The sequence below is a fragment of the Carassius gibelio genome, chromosome B17 (assembly GCF_023724105.1).
Source record: "Carassius gibelio isolate Cgi1373 ecotype wild population from Czech Republic chromosome B17, carGib1.2-hapl.c, whole genome shotgun sequence".
Classification (NCBI taxonomy): Eukaryota; Metazoa; Chordata; class Actinopteri; order Cypriniformes; family Cyprinidae; genus Carassius; species Carassius gibelio.
Window position 1 is genome coordinate 5,546,753 of NC_068412.1, and position 17,150 is coordinate 5,563,902.

Here is a 17,150-nt window from a genome sequence, read left to right on the forward strand (position 1 = left end):
CTGCACTGAAATGCAAGCTATTATTCTGTAAGGATTCACTAAATCCTTGCGGGACTGTTGCAATATAAAAGATACAGTACAAGCCAGACTGTACAACAGCTGCAATGTGAGAGTGAAAACCACTCGAATGAGCGCGCACTCACGTCTTTTTTGCCGTTTGCTGATGGATCGTAATGACTGTGGCAGTACCTGAGGAAGACCAGAACACAGAACACAGTCTGAACACCGTTTACAGCCAGCTTCCCTTTCACTATACTGTCAACAGGAAATATTCAACACGATAAAGAAACTTATTTGGGGGGGAATTGGTAGGTGAAACAAAAACCCCAAATCATAAGACAGGTGTTTCACACCGAATGGAGTCAGACTTGAACGAGAGTTTGCAGTGGAGGACTTCTGAAGAAGCTTTTAGACAGAAACATGGAGGCCGATGTTAAGTTAAAAGCTTGGTTAACATACACCATGCTGAAGACTAGGAGGAACCGCTTTTATAGTAGATTAGATTTGTTTCTTTTTGAATAATGTGCACTGATGAATAAGGACAGGAGTGTGTGATAAAGGGTTAGTTCACCCAAAAATGATAGTTGGCCTGTGATTTGCTCATCCTAGGTGTATATATCTTTCTTCTTTCAGACGAATCCACTCTGAGTTATATTAGAAACAGTCCTGGCTACTCCAAGTGTTATCATCGCAGTGGGTGAGTGTTTCTGTTCAACAGTCCTCGAGACGTCAAATACAGCGCACACATCCATGATAAAATGTGTACCACAGTTAGATGAAGTAAGAGAGAAGTGTTTATTACATTTGAAATATAGCTATTTTTCTAACAAAAACGCATTGATTCGCTACAGGAGGCCTTTATTCATCCCCTTTATTAATTTTATTATGGATGTGCACACTTTTTTTCAAACGTCTGAAACACCCACCCTCTAAATATTAATAAAAACTGTAATGGGATCTATAATGTTGCTATAATAATAAAATCAAAGAAACAAGTGAATAGTCTAGGAGTTTCTTGACAGGATCTGTCTGTGTTTGTAGTGATTCTTCTCATGATCCAGGTCTTCATGATACTCTGTCATCTGTTACTCAGGTTCAACAAATCACACTGCACATACTGTAAGAGATGCAGGTTTATTAGATTTGTCTCCCACCTCAGATTTAATGTACAATCTGTACAATCACATCCAGCAACACATTTCAGGCCTGTTACAGAGGTTCGATGTAAGTGACCGTGCCTTTGTTTGAGCAACAGTTGAGCTCATGGTTTACAGGTAACCAGCATCTGACAACAGTGTTAGAAAGCCAGACAAACACTGCAGTCCGTCTGAACGGCACGACTGCACACATAGGTGAAACATTCCTGACAGTAAAGACAGCGTGTTAATAATAAATTAAAGCCACTCAAGAAAGCAGAAGAGAAAAAGTGGCATGCTACAGTGATTGTAGAGTCTCCAAAACCTCCTACAACCCAAACCACTCGAAGCATTACACAATGCCTTCATTAAAACACACACACATACAGACGTCTAGCCGTAAACAAGTCATCTTAGGAACTAGAGGAAGCATTCGTCCTTCACTCTGACAGCCCACAGCAGAAAAACAGTAAAATACTGGCAAGCCAGTTACCGTAACTGAATTATTTCAGAAAACAGAAAAATACTGTATTTTTAATAATATAGTAATATACCACATCGCAACTTTGTGGTAAAATTACAGTATTACACTGGTAAATGCATTTGGTAAATGACCGTATTGCTAAAAGATACAGTATTTGTCTATATTCGGTAATCACAGTATATATCTCGTGATTAAATGGGAGTATATAAGTTGTGGAAATGGGTGTCAGCAGTATCTGAGTGTAACTGATCCAGCTGTTTCTCCTGCGCTGTGTGTGTTTTATCTGGAGTCTGATTTCATCTCAAGCTAACAGTCCTGAGCACCTGAAGGGGCACACAAACACAGGCCTTTGCTCTCCACTGAAGGCACTGGACAAAGCGTCATGATGAATGAAAAGGTACACTGTACACGAAGAAGAAAAGGTGGGAAGTGAGGAAATAAGCGCTTCTGTGGTCTGTGTTGTGTATTTAGATGAAGCTTTCAAAGTAACACACTTAATAAATCTGAATTTAGTCTCTTTTTTTACTTTGGAAGTTGATTAATTTCTTCAGACAGACGTGTGGGCTTTGCCATCCACTGGAAGGAGTGAGAGAGAGAGAGAGAGAGAGTGGCGTGTGCTGTCTGTGTGTTCATGTTTGAGCTCTCTGTGCTCGTGTGTTTGGCGTCTCCCGTCTGCAGGATCACTACTCCTCTGGACACACGCCGCGATCTTTACAGCAGAAGTAGTGAACCACCACGCCGTTAGGATACCTGGCAAAGGCACTGGACAAAAAGACACAGAAATAAAATGTGACCCTGCAGCACAAAAGCAGTCTTTATATTAGTCGGTATATTAGTAGCAATAGCCAACAATACATTATATACCTCAAAATAATAGATTTTTGTTTTTAAGAAAAAAATTATTAGGATATTTAGTAAAGATCATGTTCTATGAAGATATTTTGTACTGTAAATATATCAAAATGTCATTTTTATTTAGTAATATGCATTGCTAAGAACTTCATTTTGACCATTTTTTTCTGCACCCTCAGATTCCAGATTTTTAAATAGTTGGATCTCGGCCAGATATTGTCTGATCATAACAAACCATACATCAATGAAAACATTATTTATTCAGATGATGTATAAACAGATGATGCTTGTATGGTGGCTTGGTTTTGGATGGGTCTTACAGACTCGTTATTTAATATTTGTGACCCTGACATTTTTGTAAATTTTTTAAATTGAGATTTATGCATCATCTGTAAGCTGAATAAATAAGTTTCCATTGATGTGTGATTTGTTATTTGTCTGAGATGCAACTATTTGAAAATCTGGAATCTGAGGGTGAAAGAAATCTAAATATTGAGAAAATCATCTTTAAAGTCGTCCAAATTAAGTTCTTAGCAATGCACATTACTAATCAAAAATGAAGTTTTGATATACATTACTTATGGTCCGAAATTGACAAAATACGGTCTCTATGGAACATGAACTTTAATGATTCATGGCATAAAAGAAACATTTATAGTTTGGACCCATATGCTGTAATGTTGGCTGTTGCTATTTGAAATGTTCTTCTAAAATGAGCATTTTTCTCAACCTGCTATGTTTATGTTCAGTTATTTCACTTTAATGGCAATGAAAAGAACCTATCCATTGCCATTAAAAGTGAAATTCCTGAACCTACACCTACACACCTCGTAGAAGTTTAGTGTTTCAGAAGGAAGGGCTTCACTGAAACAGGAAGTAAACAGGCGTTTGAGACGGACTGGGGAGAGAGGTGCTGCACTAATGTAACATTTATGAAAAATAATGCTTTTTTTGTAACAATTAAGCATTGAAACCTATTCTAGTACAGCCCAAAAACTAAATCTTGCTTGCTAATCGATGGTGCCGTATTTTCTAGAATATAAGTAGCTTTTTTATAATCTTAAACATGCTGTGAATTATATTCTAAAGCAATATATGAATGCTACTATAATGTTTGTATGGTGGTCTAATGTCTTTCGCTACTCACTAAAGTACGCACTTTTACATTTCAGAAAACCAAGTGCTTGACTTGTGCATGGTGTGTACAGGCGAATGCTTTACTGCAGTAAAGTGAGATCCTAGCATGAAGCGCACCTGTTTCCGATCTTCTTCTTGCACACCCTGCAGGTTTTCTCGTCTGTGATGACACACTTCACCTGCTGGTGGAAGATACGCTCCTCCTGCACCTGACACGGACCAAACACACTCAAGCGTTACAGATGGGCTATTCGCTCAAATTAGTGATGTTTCTTATTCAACATTTAACAGCTTAGCAGTTTTGAAGTACTGCATCTAGAAACAACATCTAGTGATTTTTCAAGTTCTTATGTAATCTGACATAATGAAGCAGTCACCAGTATCTTGAAAACACTGACTACAGCTTTTAAAGCGAGTGAACATACACGCAGGAACTCGGCCTGTAGGAGGCTCTTCAGGACCTGGTCGAAGCGCTTCCTCCCAGCCCTCTCCTCCAGCACACTCTCCAGAAACACCTGGATCTCTCGGATCTGTGTGTTCGCTGGCAGCAGGTTTATGGCCTGAGAGAAAGAGACAGAGAGAAATGGCGTGAGACGGCCTGTCATGGACCTGACTGTCAGATGGCTTCAGCTTGTTTGACATCCTTAAAAAAAAAGGAACTTCAACAGTTCAGAGGAAAGAGGAACTAAATTCAACAGGAACATGAACAGCGTACAACACGCAGCTCTTCAGTATGTCACTCTCAGTCAGCTGAGGAAAGGAAACTATCATGGTTTGGCGAGAACATGCAGATGTTGTTGTGATGCTTGAGTGTTCTGGGTGTATTTCAGAGATTTGATATGCGGATGCTATGATGCTCTGGGTGTTTGAAGGCCTATGGTACTGCTAGTGTTTGGTGGAGGCTCACTTTGGGGGTGTTGAGTTTGCTGTGGTGCAGCTGAAGGACTCTCAGGGCCGCCTGGAGGTTCGGCTGTGGCTCACATAGCTCCATCTTAATGGGCCCGAGGAAGTGCACGTCTGGAGGAGACAGATACATGCGCAGCAGGGACAGATAGACCTACAGACAGACACACGGCAGCTCATTACACATTACACTGGACGGGTTCACCAGCTGCACACATTCACTCACTGTTTTTACACCCCCTCAGCCTGCAGGTTAAAATTTGTAGAAGGTGAAATCATAATTTAAAACGTTTAAAATGAAAAGCATATAATCAGTGTCAATAAATACTGTATATACTGCACTGAAATGCAAGCTATTATTCTGTAAGGATTCACTAAATCCTTGCGGGACTGTTGCAATATAAAAGATACAGTACAAGCCAGACTGTACAACAGCTGCAATGTGAGAGTGAAAACCACTCGAATGAGCGCGCACTCACGTCTTTTTTGCCGTTTGCTGATGGATCGTAATGACTGTGGCAGTACCTGAGGAAGACCAGAACACAGAACACAGTCTGAACACCGTTTACAGCCAGCTTCCCTTTCACTATACTGTCAACAGGAAATATTCAACAAGATAAAGAAACTTATTTGGGGGGGAATTGGTAGGTGAAACAAAAACCCCAAATCATAAGACAGGTGTTTCACACCGAATGGAGTCAGACTTGAACGAGAGTTTGCAGTGGAGGACTTCTGAAGAAGCTTTTAGACAGAAACATGGAGGCCGATGTTAAGTTAAAAGCTTGGTTAACACACACCATGCTGAAGACTAGGAGGAACCGCTTTTATAGTAGATTAGATTTGTTTCTTTTTGAATAATGTGCACTGATGAATAAGGACAGGAGTGTGTGATAAAGGGTTAGTTCACCCAAAAATGATAGTTGGCCTGTGATTTGCTCATCCTAGGTGTATATATCTTTCTTCTTTCAGACGAATCCACTCTGAGTTATATTAGAAACAGTCCTGGCTACTCCAAGTGTTATCATCGCAGTGGGTGAGTGTTTCTGTTCAACAGTCCTCAAGACGTCAAATACAGCGCACACATCCATGATAAAATATGTACCACAGTTAGATGAAGTAAGAGAGAAGTGTTTATTACATTTGAAATATAGCTATTTTTCTAACAAAAACGCATTGATTCGCTACAGGAGGCCTTTATTCATCCCCTTTATTCATTTTATTATGGATGTGTGCACTTTTTTCAAACGTCTGAAACACCCACCCACTGCAGTGATAACGCTTGGAATTATTTTTTATACAACTCAGACTGAATTTGTCTGATAAAAGAAAGTCATATACAGCTTAGATGCTTTGAGGGCGAGTAAAACAGGCATATTTTTATTCCTGGGTGAAGTAACTCTTCCAACAGGGTTCTCTTTGATTTCTTGTTGTCTCTGTGACGCAGAAGAGGGCTAGGGGTCTGTGCAGAGCGGTACTCACTCTTCAGCCATACGTGTGTCTTTGAGAATGTGAACGTAGATGAAGAGAGCCTGCTCATGTTTGCCCATCCGACCCAGAAGAAGAGCCCTCTCCTCCAACAGACCTGAGAGACCCAGAGGAGGCAGCACAGGAACAGCATTCGTCATCCAGTCTGATCTCTAGATCTCCTCGTGTGTGGCCCTGACCTGTACACTCACCGTCAAACGGGAAATCACTGATGAGTGCCTCTGGCTCGTAGCAGCTGGACACTTCCAGAAACGCCAGAAGCTTGTTCCTGTACTCTCCCAGCTCTCCCGCCTCCTTTCCTGCCGCCACAGCTGGAACACCTGGACACAGACAACACCGCGCGCTTGGCCTTCAATTCATCGTGACGGGAAGTCTTCGGTTTAGACCCTGTCTAGCGCACACCCACAGCTACCAATTTTTACACAAATTATAACTCTTGTCATGTTGTTGTGTCATCATTTCCATCGGAAAGAACAATCGTGCTGCTAATGAAGGGTTTATTCAGTATGTATAGTACTAGTGAAGAGCACTGCTAGTGAAGTACCACAGACTCTCAGAAAACATTCTTTAGTTTTGCTGCTGCAGACAGACTGAATCTACTTCTGTTGCTCGCTGCGCGTCTGACCTTCAGGAAGGGTGTTGAGGTACACCTTCATGAGGCCCTGCACCTTCTCCAGATAGAGCTGGATCAGAACATTGTGGAACTCAGGCCCGGTCTCGTCCCACAGGTGAATGATGTGCTCCAGGTACGGGACGGCCAGCTCCTTGAAGCCCTCCTTCAGGAAGTTCAGCACCTTGTCCCTGGGCAGAGTCTCCACCTCCGTCAGGTCCTCAGTGAAGATCTGGAGGAAGAAGAAAAATAAAAATCAATACAAAAATCAAGCTTTTCACAATGACCAGAGTTGATTTAAATACAAGCAGATCACGTTGATCTCGCCTTCAGTCCATCTTCTGAACAAATCTTCAGAACCCACGGCGAGAACTCGAATATGATGCCCAGGTTCTCCACACCTGAACAGAAACAGATCTGGATTATATAAATGGGTTTTAACGTTCAAGAGTGTTAAATGGACATGAGAGTGCTGCACTCTTACTGGAATTTACATTATATTTTACATTACAAAAGTGAAATCACTATATTAAAGTCTTGATTTCTATATGTGACCAGTTCCCTTCAATGCGATGAGCTCATGTGGAGCAGCACATAAAGATCTGCTCTTGTGTAAATGAACACAGTGCCACGCTTCACTAAAACAGCTGTTTAATATCTGCACTAAGCCATATCGCGATTTTGCTTTTATTTGGTATAATCAAGCAGCTCTAGGTGGGAATCTCCAAATATCTGCTGAAATGTTGCAGCTCAAACAAATACTAAGCTTCAATGTGCTCACATACAGCAGTTAACCACTTAGACTATACGTGCAGGACATGCGTGTGGTCATCTCACCCAGTCTCTGAAGATACTGAACGGTCCTCTCATGCCCCTTCAGAGGAGAGTTGGCTTTGGTGGACTGATCCAGCAGAACCTGCAGAGCTGGACAATCACACTCCTGTAAGTCTACTGGACTGAATGAGGGAGATGACACAAGGCTAAATGTTTACGCATTTTTAGATGAGCTCTGAGCTGTGTGAAAGACTGGTGATGTAAAATCACATTCTGACAATGAATAGTTAACATATCCGCTCTATTACAGAACATACAGTGCAATACAGCATCTGATGTGGGAACAAATCAGTCCGTTTGTACAGACTTCCTCAATTAAACTGGTGGTTATACTAAAAACAAAAGCGTTCATAAGCTTTTCAAATGCATGTTAAAAACTGGATTTGTAACTGAAACTTTAACCGCTCAACGACAGAAATATCGTTACTAATAAACCAATAGAAAACAACTGTCAGTGCTAGCATGCAAACATGAATCTGAGCGTATTCGTGAAAGTGATGTGTATATAAATAAGTGTGGATCCACACGGCCTGTTCCTCATCATCTCTTCTGTGAGGCACGACCTCAGCAAAACAGCTCAGGACTTGATTAGAGCATCTCTGTAAACACGAGCTGATCAGAGCCCCCCAAATCATATTCAGATGCTTGAGGACACACACAGAGATTACACTCCTAACGGAGACTACAGGAGGACACACAAACAGTCATATGACAATCTAGATGCACGGAGCACACCTTTCCGATGAAGGCCTTTTTTCTCATAGAGGATGATGAGTTCGCTGTATTTGTGGGCTTTCTTCAGCACATACTCGCTCTCCTCTATGTGACAGTGGTTGTTCTCCAGACGCAGGAGAGGCGACACTAAAGCTACATTGGTCTGTGGATTAAAAAAACTGGTTATAGTGATATACTGTATTTTCAATATCAGTTTGATTCAACAATAGTTTAGTCAATCGAGGCTCCTTTTCTGTCTGCACTTTGAGAAGGATCTGCAGGCCTTACGTGGAGGTAACACTTGAGCAGCGTGGTGTCGATGATCTGAAGGAGCTTCTTGCGGTTCTTGATGGTGGGGGTCCCCTCCACGAGAGGAGAGGTGGCGAAGGGGTCCGTGTCGTTCAGCTGCTTCACCAGATGACTGCGTTTCTATCACATGAAACGCAGAGACAATCGTAACAAGATGAAGAAAGAAGTTAAAAACGCTCGGTGTGAAACTGATGAGCGGTGAGTACCTGTGCCAGGTAGTCGATGAGGGCCAGGTGGGCTTTCTCCAGCTCGGCTCCAGACAGCGTGGGCAGAGGGTTGGGGTAGTGCAGCTGTTTCCGGTAGTCAGAGGGGAGCAGGTCTGGATACAGGCCAATGACATGAGTGGGATCTATATGAGACAAGAGCAAATCCTGAAGTCAGTGGAGTTTGTGTTGAACAAGCTCAGGATACTTTCAGATTGCTCGACCAAATAAAATATATTAGTATGACCAACTTGTGATTTTTAAACCTTTTACTTGAAAAAAAAAGAGTGTGTTAGCAAGTGTCTGAATGGGACTATACCCATCTCCTTACTAGTCACTTTCAGTCTCATTGTGTTTACAGAGTGAAGATGGTTTTTTTATTTTAATAAAGTTTGAAAGCTTGGTGATGCTTTAGTCATGTGACCATGGTGTAGTTTGTGTGCAGAACTCTTTAGCTTTTTACTTTTGGAGATTAAATTCAATTTATGCAATTAGCAGACGCTTTTATCCATATATTTTACCTATCATGTGTTCCCGGGGAATCGAACCCACAACTTTGCACTTTATAACGCAGTGCTCTACCACTTGAGCTACAAGAACACTAGCATTTACAGGAGATAGCATTTAGACTTCAAAATCCACAAAAGTTGTTCATTTGTGAATACGATCACGTTTTTTTTATTGCTCACGACACAAACTCATTTTAGAAGCCAATACAAAATAAATCCTATAGGGGTTTTGTTGAAGGACCCAGGGTCGGACTACAAAAATACGTCATCACTGCAGAATCTTTGTGGATCTTTGTTTCCTGGTCCAATGGCAGTCTCTAGTGGACTACATCAAGTAACTCGGCCCCGGACAACAAGAGCACAGACCATCTGTTCTACAGCGCACACAATGATGAGAAGACCTTTCCATAAGTCCAGTCTGATTGGCTGGCATTGATTTAAACCAGTCGGTTGCCCACCAGAGAGTAGCTCTTAAATACTTTTAAAAATTACAATTCAAATCAATAACATATTTGGCAAGTTATTCACCTCAAAAAGGTGTTAATTTAAGATTAAAGTGTTTTAATCGCACATCCTTTCCATTTGCACAGATTTAACATGAAACAATACTAACAAACTTGTGATGCATATTTATCAATCATACATAAAGAAAAAGGTAAGATTTTTGCACTCTATAATAATCAGCTATATAAATCTATTTGATTTTATTTAATCATATTTTATTCAAACTGCTTAGAATTAATTTAGTTAAATAGCATGCGTATGTTTAAAATACAGCTAGCTGTGGAACAAGCAATACCTAAAACAATTTAAATGCATGATATTGAAAAAAAATGGGATTTTATTGCTGTTAAAAAATTTTTTTAAAGGAAATCTTCCATTTTATTTTAAAGCTGTGTAATCCAAACGTTGTATTTTATATGCATTTCAAATACATAAATTTCTGTCTTTATTTGTATGTAATTAAATATCTTTTTAGTGCAATGCATCACACACCGGACATGTCTTTCTGTACTTGTATGAGTATCATCGCAGCTGTATGAACTCACCTGTGCCTAACTTAGAAAACACCTGCATGGAGTCGTCGAAGCGTTTCTGACAGAACAAGTTAAAGGCGAACAGGTTCTGAATGTGATGGATCTGTTGTCTCTTGTCTGCATCTGAATCATCCTTCATTTTCTGAGGAAAGCAAGACAAAAGCACGCTCGGCATGTGATAACTCTGTGTACTCTGAGTCTAGTATTTAGGAGATGTGAAAAAGTGTCCCACCGCTAGCTGAAGCGCCAGCTCAAACTGTTTGTCCTGCAGCAGCTGACGTATCTGGCTGGCTATAGAGATGGGCACCAGACGCCAAACAAAGTGATTGCTGGCGACGTACACCACATTTGATCTGTGGAATTACAGAGGGAAAGAAAGAACATCTCAAATAGGATGCATCTGGAAACGGATTCAGACTTTTCTGCTAAGCTGACTGACTAACCCATGCAATAAACAGATTCACCCACCAACAGGGCATTACTAGTTTTAAACAAATGACAGAAGACACGTGTCCTAGGTCTCACCCGGCGGAGGTGATGAAGCGCGGTCTCTGCAGCTCTATGCTCTGCACCAGCAGTCTGGGCTCAAGGGTGCGGATCTCCACATAGCGGGGCAGCACTGCGATGATGTACGGCGGCTGGTGCTCTGATCAACAGACGTGTGGACACAGACTCAGACATGACTTGATAAATCAGTCGAATGGATTTAAGAATGGTCAAATGTGTTAGACAGTACCGTACTCTCTAAATTGCAAGCTGAAAGTTCAATAAACGAGAGAAAACATGTAAAAAGCAGCCATGCAAAGAGCAGAGGATTTGAGGATTGTTCATGTTGGGTGTTCGTAAGGTCTGAGGAGTGCTGAGGCACAGATGCCAAAACCAAATTTAAAACCAAATATTTTCCTTTTAGTTATAAAAAAATTATGACGTTCAATTATTTGTGGATTTTTGCAATTATTATTATTAAGTTTATCAGGTGAAAGATATACCATTATGTTAGGTGTGTTATCAATTTGTTTTTGCGGGGCTATGTGCCGTAAGCTTGTAGATGTACGACCGAGATGAGATTTAGAATTTGTATTTATTTATTTTTTGATTATTTGATTAGGTTTCCGAAAAAAAGTTAATTAATTTATTATAACACATGTGTGACCCTGGAGCACAAAAGTAGTCTCAAGTCTCTGGGGTATATTTGTAGCAATAGCAAAAAACAAAAACTGCACGGGTCAAAATTATAGATTTTTCTTTTGTGTCAAAAATCATTAGGATATTAAGTAAAGATATTTTGTAAATTTCCTACTGTAAACATATCAAAATGTAATTTTTGATGAGTAATATGCATTGCTAAGAATTCATTTGGACAACTTTAAATGAGATTTTCTCAATATTTCGATATTTTTTGCACTCTCAGATTCCAGATTCTCTTATAGTTGTATTTCAGACAAATATTGTCAGATACCAGTAAACCATACATCAATGAAAATATCATTAATTCAGCTTTGATATAGTATATACATCTAAATTTTGTTAAAAAAATTGACCCTTATGACTGTTTTTGTGGTGCATGGTCACAAATGTGAATTCCAAACTAAAACCAGCCATGTTTGTTTTGAAGATGGTAACTGGACACCTCACACTGAACCCGTGATCAGACGTGTTTGGTGAGATGCTAATGAGTACCTGACAAACCTGCTTGTCAAGACTGACATCACACATACCCATTGCAACAGGAATGTCTGTCCAGTTTAGGGCACATTTCTGAGTGCAGACGCCTTCTTCGTTCAAGACAACCGTGAGGTCATCCTGACCCACTGCCACCTTCCCATCAGCCAGCGGGGCCACCAGCGGTTCCAGCTGTTTCCCTGTGGGGAACAGTTCTTTGACTGAGCCACGTCCGTCCATCTGAAGAGAAAAGTCACACGATTGATCCCCCCAAAAAACATACGTGTATAAAAATCCATATTGTGATGCAGCTAGCAGCAGGATTTGAGAGAAAATATGGTCTCAGCCTCAGATGGCAATGCCATCCACCTGATATATACTGTTAATAAACCTACAGCGCTGCAAGCTTCCATTAACAGAATGCTTTATGGTCTCACTTGCCCTATTGCTGGCTGACACAGACATTCTTCTGACAAAACTGGCAACTACACATCCACAAGCAGAACGACATTTCTCTGCCTTACCCGGATCAGATAGTAGTCTCGCTTGAATCCCACACATATGGAGTTCTCACACCACGCCATGGACTTGGGAACGTCTGGAGCGGTGAAATCTCCCTGCAATCGTGACCGAACATGATTTAGGCTAACATTATGGTTTCCCAGCAATATTTCATTTCTGTGTTTCCAAGCTCAAGACCTGTAGTTCATGGAAATCTCTGTCCTTCCAGTAATACAGCTGGATTTTCCTCTTGACTGCGACACACATGCGCAGTTTGGCCTCGCCTGAGCTGGACTGCTGAAGAAAGAGAGAGAGAGGAATAAGAAATCAGATGTGATCGCTGGGTCAAAGCATTAATGAATGTGATTGTTTCACCTACCTGCAGGTCACAGGCAAACAGTGTGGCTCCTCTGGCTTTGGACAGCACCGTTATCTGCTGGAACGTGAGCAGGTCGTGAACATGGATGTTATTCTCTGAAACAAAAGAAGCCATTGATGCTGGGGAGACTGAAACTACACAGTTCCTTAAGATGCTCTACACTTACACCACATCAGTCTGATCTCGGACACAAGTTCCTCAAACGAAGCGATATGACACCTCATATGACAGGGACTTCTTTTACATGCATCCTCATAATATGATTATATTACAATATTGTGATTAACAATTACCACATGCAAACCCAACAAAATTCATGTTCAAATTCATGCATTTGAGCTCATAATAGGAGTTAATTATGCGGCATATGCCAATTTGAATGGTAATGGCCAGGCATGTAAACACATCTAATCACATATAAACCACTCTGACTAAAGTGTGCATGTGTTTGTGCTTGAATGAAGTTTCCCTCCACAAACTGCTAAACTCTAACATGCTGCCACCAGTCTCTGCTCAATCTTCATCCAGAAAATAATGTGATTGTCAGTACAGACGAACCAAGGAGCACTGCTTTCACATGTCCATCAACGCACCTTAACAAATGTGTTTTGCATTAGATGGCCAGTAACACACTTACTGCGTGTGAGTTCATCACTTGTGCTGTGCATTGGGGTGTGTGAAGAATGGATGTAAAAATAACCACGCTTCTTGGTGAATAATCAAACATTTCACTGTGATTCATTCCTTTTCATCATTGGAAATAATCACATTATTGGTGCACATGTAAACTGATGGAGTCACTGACCATACAAATCTGGAAAAGATACTTACCCAACAGACTAATCAAAATCTTGTACTGTGACACCACAAAAAGCTGAGAGGAAACAGAGAAACAAATATTAGAGCAGAAAGATAGTTCAGCACAGTCATTATTACTCCACCCTCATGACGTATGCTGTCATTCTTCCATGTTAATAAATAAATAATAATAATTGCAATAATATTTTTGAAGAACCTTCACACTAGTTTGTTAAAAAAAATTAGTTTTAAACTCAATAAAGGACCAAAGAACTCCATAGTCTTTTGAAATCATGTGATAGCTCTGTGTGGGACTTATTCATGGTTGACATACCAGAACAACATAATGGTGTGTAAATAATGACAGCATTTGGGTGAACTGTGCATACCTGCTGAATCTTCTTTGAGAAGTTCTTATTGGATTTCTCTAATGTAACTTCAAACCTGTTTGTACCTGTGATTAAATTACATTATTAATATTATCATTAAAAGACAAATGAGTGAGGTTATAAGCACAGGTGCGAACACAAACAGTGCACCTGCATCTTTCTTGATCCCGTACAGAAGGAGATGGCCTGGTTTGGTCCCCACAAGGAGCCAATCATCTGCAAACACATCAATGACACACGTGTAAAAATGAGTTGATGGCACTAGTTCTGTAGCACAAACAACATTAAGAGGGTCAGGTTTAGCACATTTAAAAGTCATGCAAAGATTGCTCAAGGTTTCACTTTTACTCCACTGGACAGCTGGAGAGGAATTGAGACATTTAGACGGCTCTAATAACCACACACCCTCAATATGTACCTGTACAGACCAACCTCATAACCTCACAGATGTGGAATTAATACTTGGTTTAACTGTGCTTTACTGAGCTTTCACTTCCCGTACACTTGCTTGATGAAACTCTAAACATGTACAATAATACTACACGTTCAACACCTTATAAGCTGCCTAATTAATCAAATATCTGTCGTCTTTTCTCCAGCTATGACTCAAAACCTGCTGATCTGTCTGTTGTTTTGGACATCACAGGCCTGTTTCCAAGTCAGGTGACCAGCTTCTCTTTTTTTTTTGACACACAGCCAAAGAGAAAAGAATGTTGGTAATTCGAACAACCATAAGAACTCCGAGAATTCTACCGTAGGTTTGCAGCTCACTGGGTTCTGAGATACAGTCATTATCATCGAATGGTGCAGATGAGTGTTAAAGTGTTGATGGAGCTGAAGGGAAGGGAGCAGGACTCACCCCAGGCCGCCACACAGTCGATCTGGAGGGGTAACTTCTCCAGGATAGGGACTGGTTCGTATGCGTCATGCATACTGGAGCTCTTGTGTACCACCAAACACACGTAAACAAATCACCCAAAAATGCTACGATAGGATTTAAAACCACTGTGCAATCTGCTGGAAGTTAACAGAGCAACTGTAAACAAACAGAATAAAACAAACCCACAACAACGCAACGGTTATAAAGATCGTTAACGTCTTTGTTAAGCAGCTCGACTCTCGTCAAATGTCCCAGAATTGTCCCACTCCATCCTTCAAGAGTCCAAAAATAAATGAGGAAACGCTGAAACTTGTGTTTTGCTGTGTTGTTGGCTAGTGTGTAGCTTTCATATTTTTCCCGTTAATCTTGCTAAAACACAGATCCTCGGTGCTCAGATTCCAAATGTGTTTCATCCCATTGTCCTGCGCGATGCTGTAGTTCATTTTCGGGTTTTGCTGTCCGTTGTTTTGAGCTGATATCCGCCAAGATTCAGTGTTTGACAGCTAGCTGTGTGTGAGTGTGTGTGCTGCGGGAACTTCCTGGAGCCGTGACGAGCACGTGACTGCGAGAACTCACAAGAGTTCCATTAAAAGCGCACACGTGACCCCGCAGATGACTGACATTCCACACATAAATCCGTTACACTGAAGGCTACCGTTAGTAAAGTCTGGCCCTAAATGTTCTTTAGACTCTCATATTTTTGGTAACACTAACTTATTTGTTGACCCAAGTCTTTTCGATAATACCATGTCAAACAAAGACGTTCGTACAATTATTAATTGATCTCATTTTCCTATAAATGCTGCCTGTGTGAGTTTTTGTAATAACATAACCTTTTTAGTGATATAGAATGGGAAGATTATAGGCAATTTCTTTTTTATCTATTAAATTTGTTGAAATCTATATTAAAATTATAAATAATTGCTACAGGGTAAATTAGAAACTTGCTAAATTTAATAATAGTATTTACCCCAATTGCTCCTTTTGTCTTCAGTCTGAAGAAACAATTAATCATGTATTTAAGTCTTAAGTATTCTGGATTGACTTTTCCAATTTTGTAAAATAAAAAGGCTGGCAGCCATATAAGTAAGCTGGTGTGTGGTGGGCGTTCTGGCGCACTATGGGTGCCGTCGCATCATCCAGGTGGATGCTGTACACAGGTGGTGGATGAGGAGATACCCCCTGTCTATGTAAAGCTATATAAATGTAAGGAATTATTACTTAAGTCTATTTATGTTTTTTTTTTTTTTTTTTTTTTTTTTTTTTTTTTGTTACTAGTTGAAACTAGAACCTTCTCACTTTAAATTTCTTATAAATGTATTGCTATTTCCCATTTTACATTCTTAAATGCACACATTCCCATTCACGCCTTCCGTACACTTTTGACCACTTCTGTCCTGATTTCTGTTGAGAGGAGGTTCTTCCTTTCACCTTCCAGCTAACCTGTGCATGTGTGAGTGTGTTCTGTTTGTTTAGACTGGTATGTGTTTGTGTTTTAGTTTAATAAAAACTTTTATACTGTGCAACCATGTGAGTCATGTGTTTGATTAATGTATTTATAACATGCAGGGTTCAAGGCTCTGTTATAGCCGAGGTTAACCTCTGCCTTCAGAAACTGTTTAGAGCTAAAACTTTTGCCAGACAAACAACATTAAACTTTTACAGCAATGCAAAATGAGAGAGGATATTCAAGGGGTAAATCAAATGTACAAGGGAAATGTATGTTTGAGAACAACTTTAGGTCGATGTAGATTTAAAGTGCAGAGACAAAGTCAGAGATGTTAAATTAGATTTTTAGGTACGAACAATATATGTGAGAAAGACATATTTTAGAAAAAAAAAAAAAAACATTTTTCACTCTGAACATTCTTTCTTTCACCCTCTGCAACTTTTTCTCACACAGTTAATGTTACATATTAATTTGTATGTAATTGCTAATTACAATTAACATCTCAGGACATACTGCATATCTGTCCTTACACCAGTGGATGGCACCAAGTGACTGTCTTTATGAGTGAATCACTGAATCATTCAGTCAACCAATTCCTTCAAACACTGATTCATTCACTAATGAAATGAGTGAAATGAATCACTGAACCCTTCTGTCAACAGATTAATTATACCATGGTTTTTTTCAGGAAAGAAGAAATTTACTGGTTGCTTCAAAAAATGGATACTCTCTGAATAAGTACTTCTTTTGATAATAATTGTGTATTATTTATGCATACTTCTATGTAGACATACCACTGTTTTTATATACTATTATTATTTTTATTTTTTGCCCACTTTATAGTAAGGAAGCTGGAATATTTGAATGCAACCACTGTA

General features: G+C 40.0%; 1 protein-coding gene across 3 annotated transcripts; it reads right to left on the reverse strand.

Moving 5' to 3' along the window:
- Positions 1–15,381, reverse strand: LOC127976275 (vam6/Vps39-like protein). 3 transcript variants are annotated; one of them, XM_052580580.1, is made up of 24 exons: positions 14,802–15,381; positions 14,093–14,158; positions 13,943–14,007; positions 13,587–13,629; positions 12,756–12,850; positions 12,575–12,673; positions 12,400–12,492; positions 11,932–12,115; positions 10,739–10,859; positions 10,446–10,566; positions 10,226–10,355; positions 8,671–8,813; positions 8,444–8,584; positions 8,177–8,318; positions 7,445–7,531; positions 6,935–7,008; positions 6,623–6,839; positions 6,189–6,317; positions 5,992–6,094; positions 4,992–5,037; positions 4,517–4,666; positions 4,035–4,169; positions 3,727–3,818; positions 1,119–2,382 (listed from the first exon to the last, which is right to left on the reverse strand). In XM_052580580.1, exons 1-24 carry the CDS (start codon positions 14,872–14,874, stop codon positions 2,304–2,306), a joined length of 2,628 nt encoding a protein of 875 aa, XP_052436540.1. In that variant the 5' UTR covers positions 14,875–15,381; the 3' UTR covers positions 1,119–2,303. The 3 variants fall into 3 exon arrangements, with proteins under 3 accessions (XP_052436542.1, XP_052436540.1, XP_052436541.1); XM_052580581.1 differs by having other exon boundaries at positions 12,575–12,670; positions 14,802–15,380; XM_052580582.1 differs by lacking the exons at positions 1,119–2,382; positions 3,727–3,818; positions 4,035–4,169; positions 4,517–4,666; positions 4,992–5,037 and adding an exon at positions 1–189 and having other exon boundaries at positions 14,802–15,380.
- Between the last annotated feature and the right edge of the window lie 1,769 nt (positions 15,382–17,150).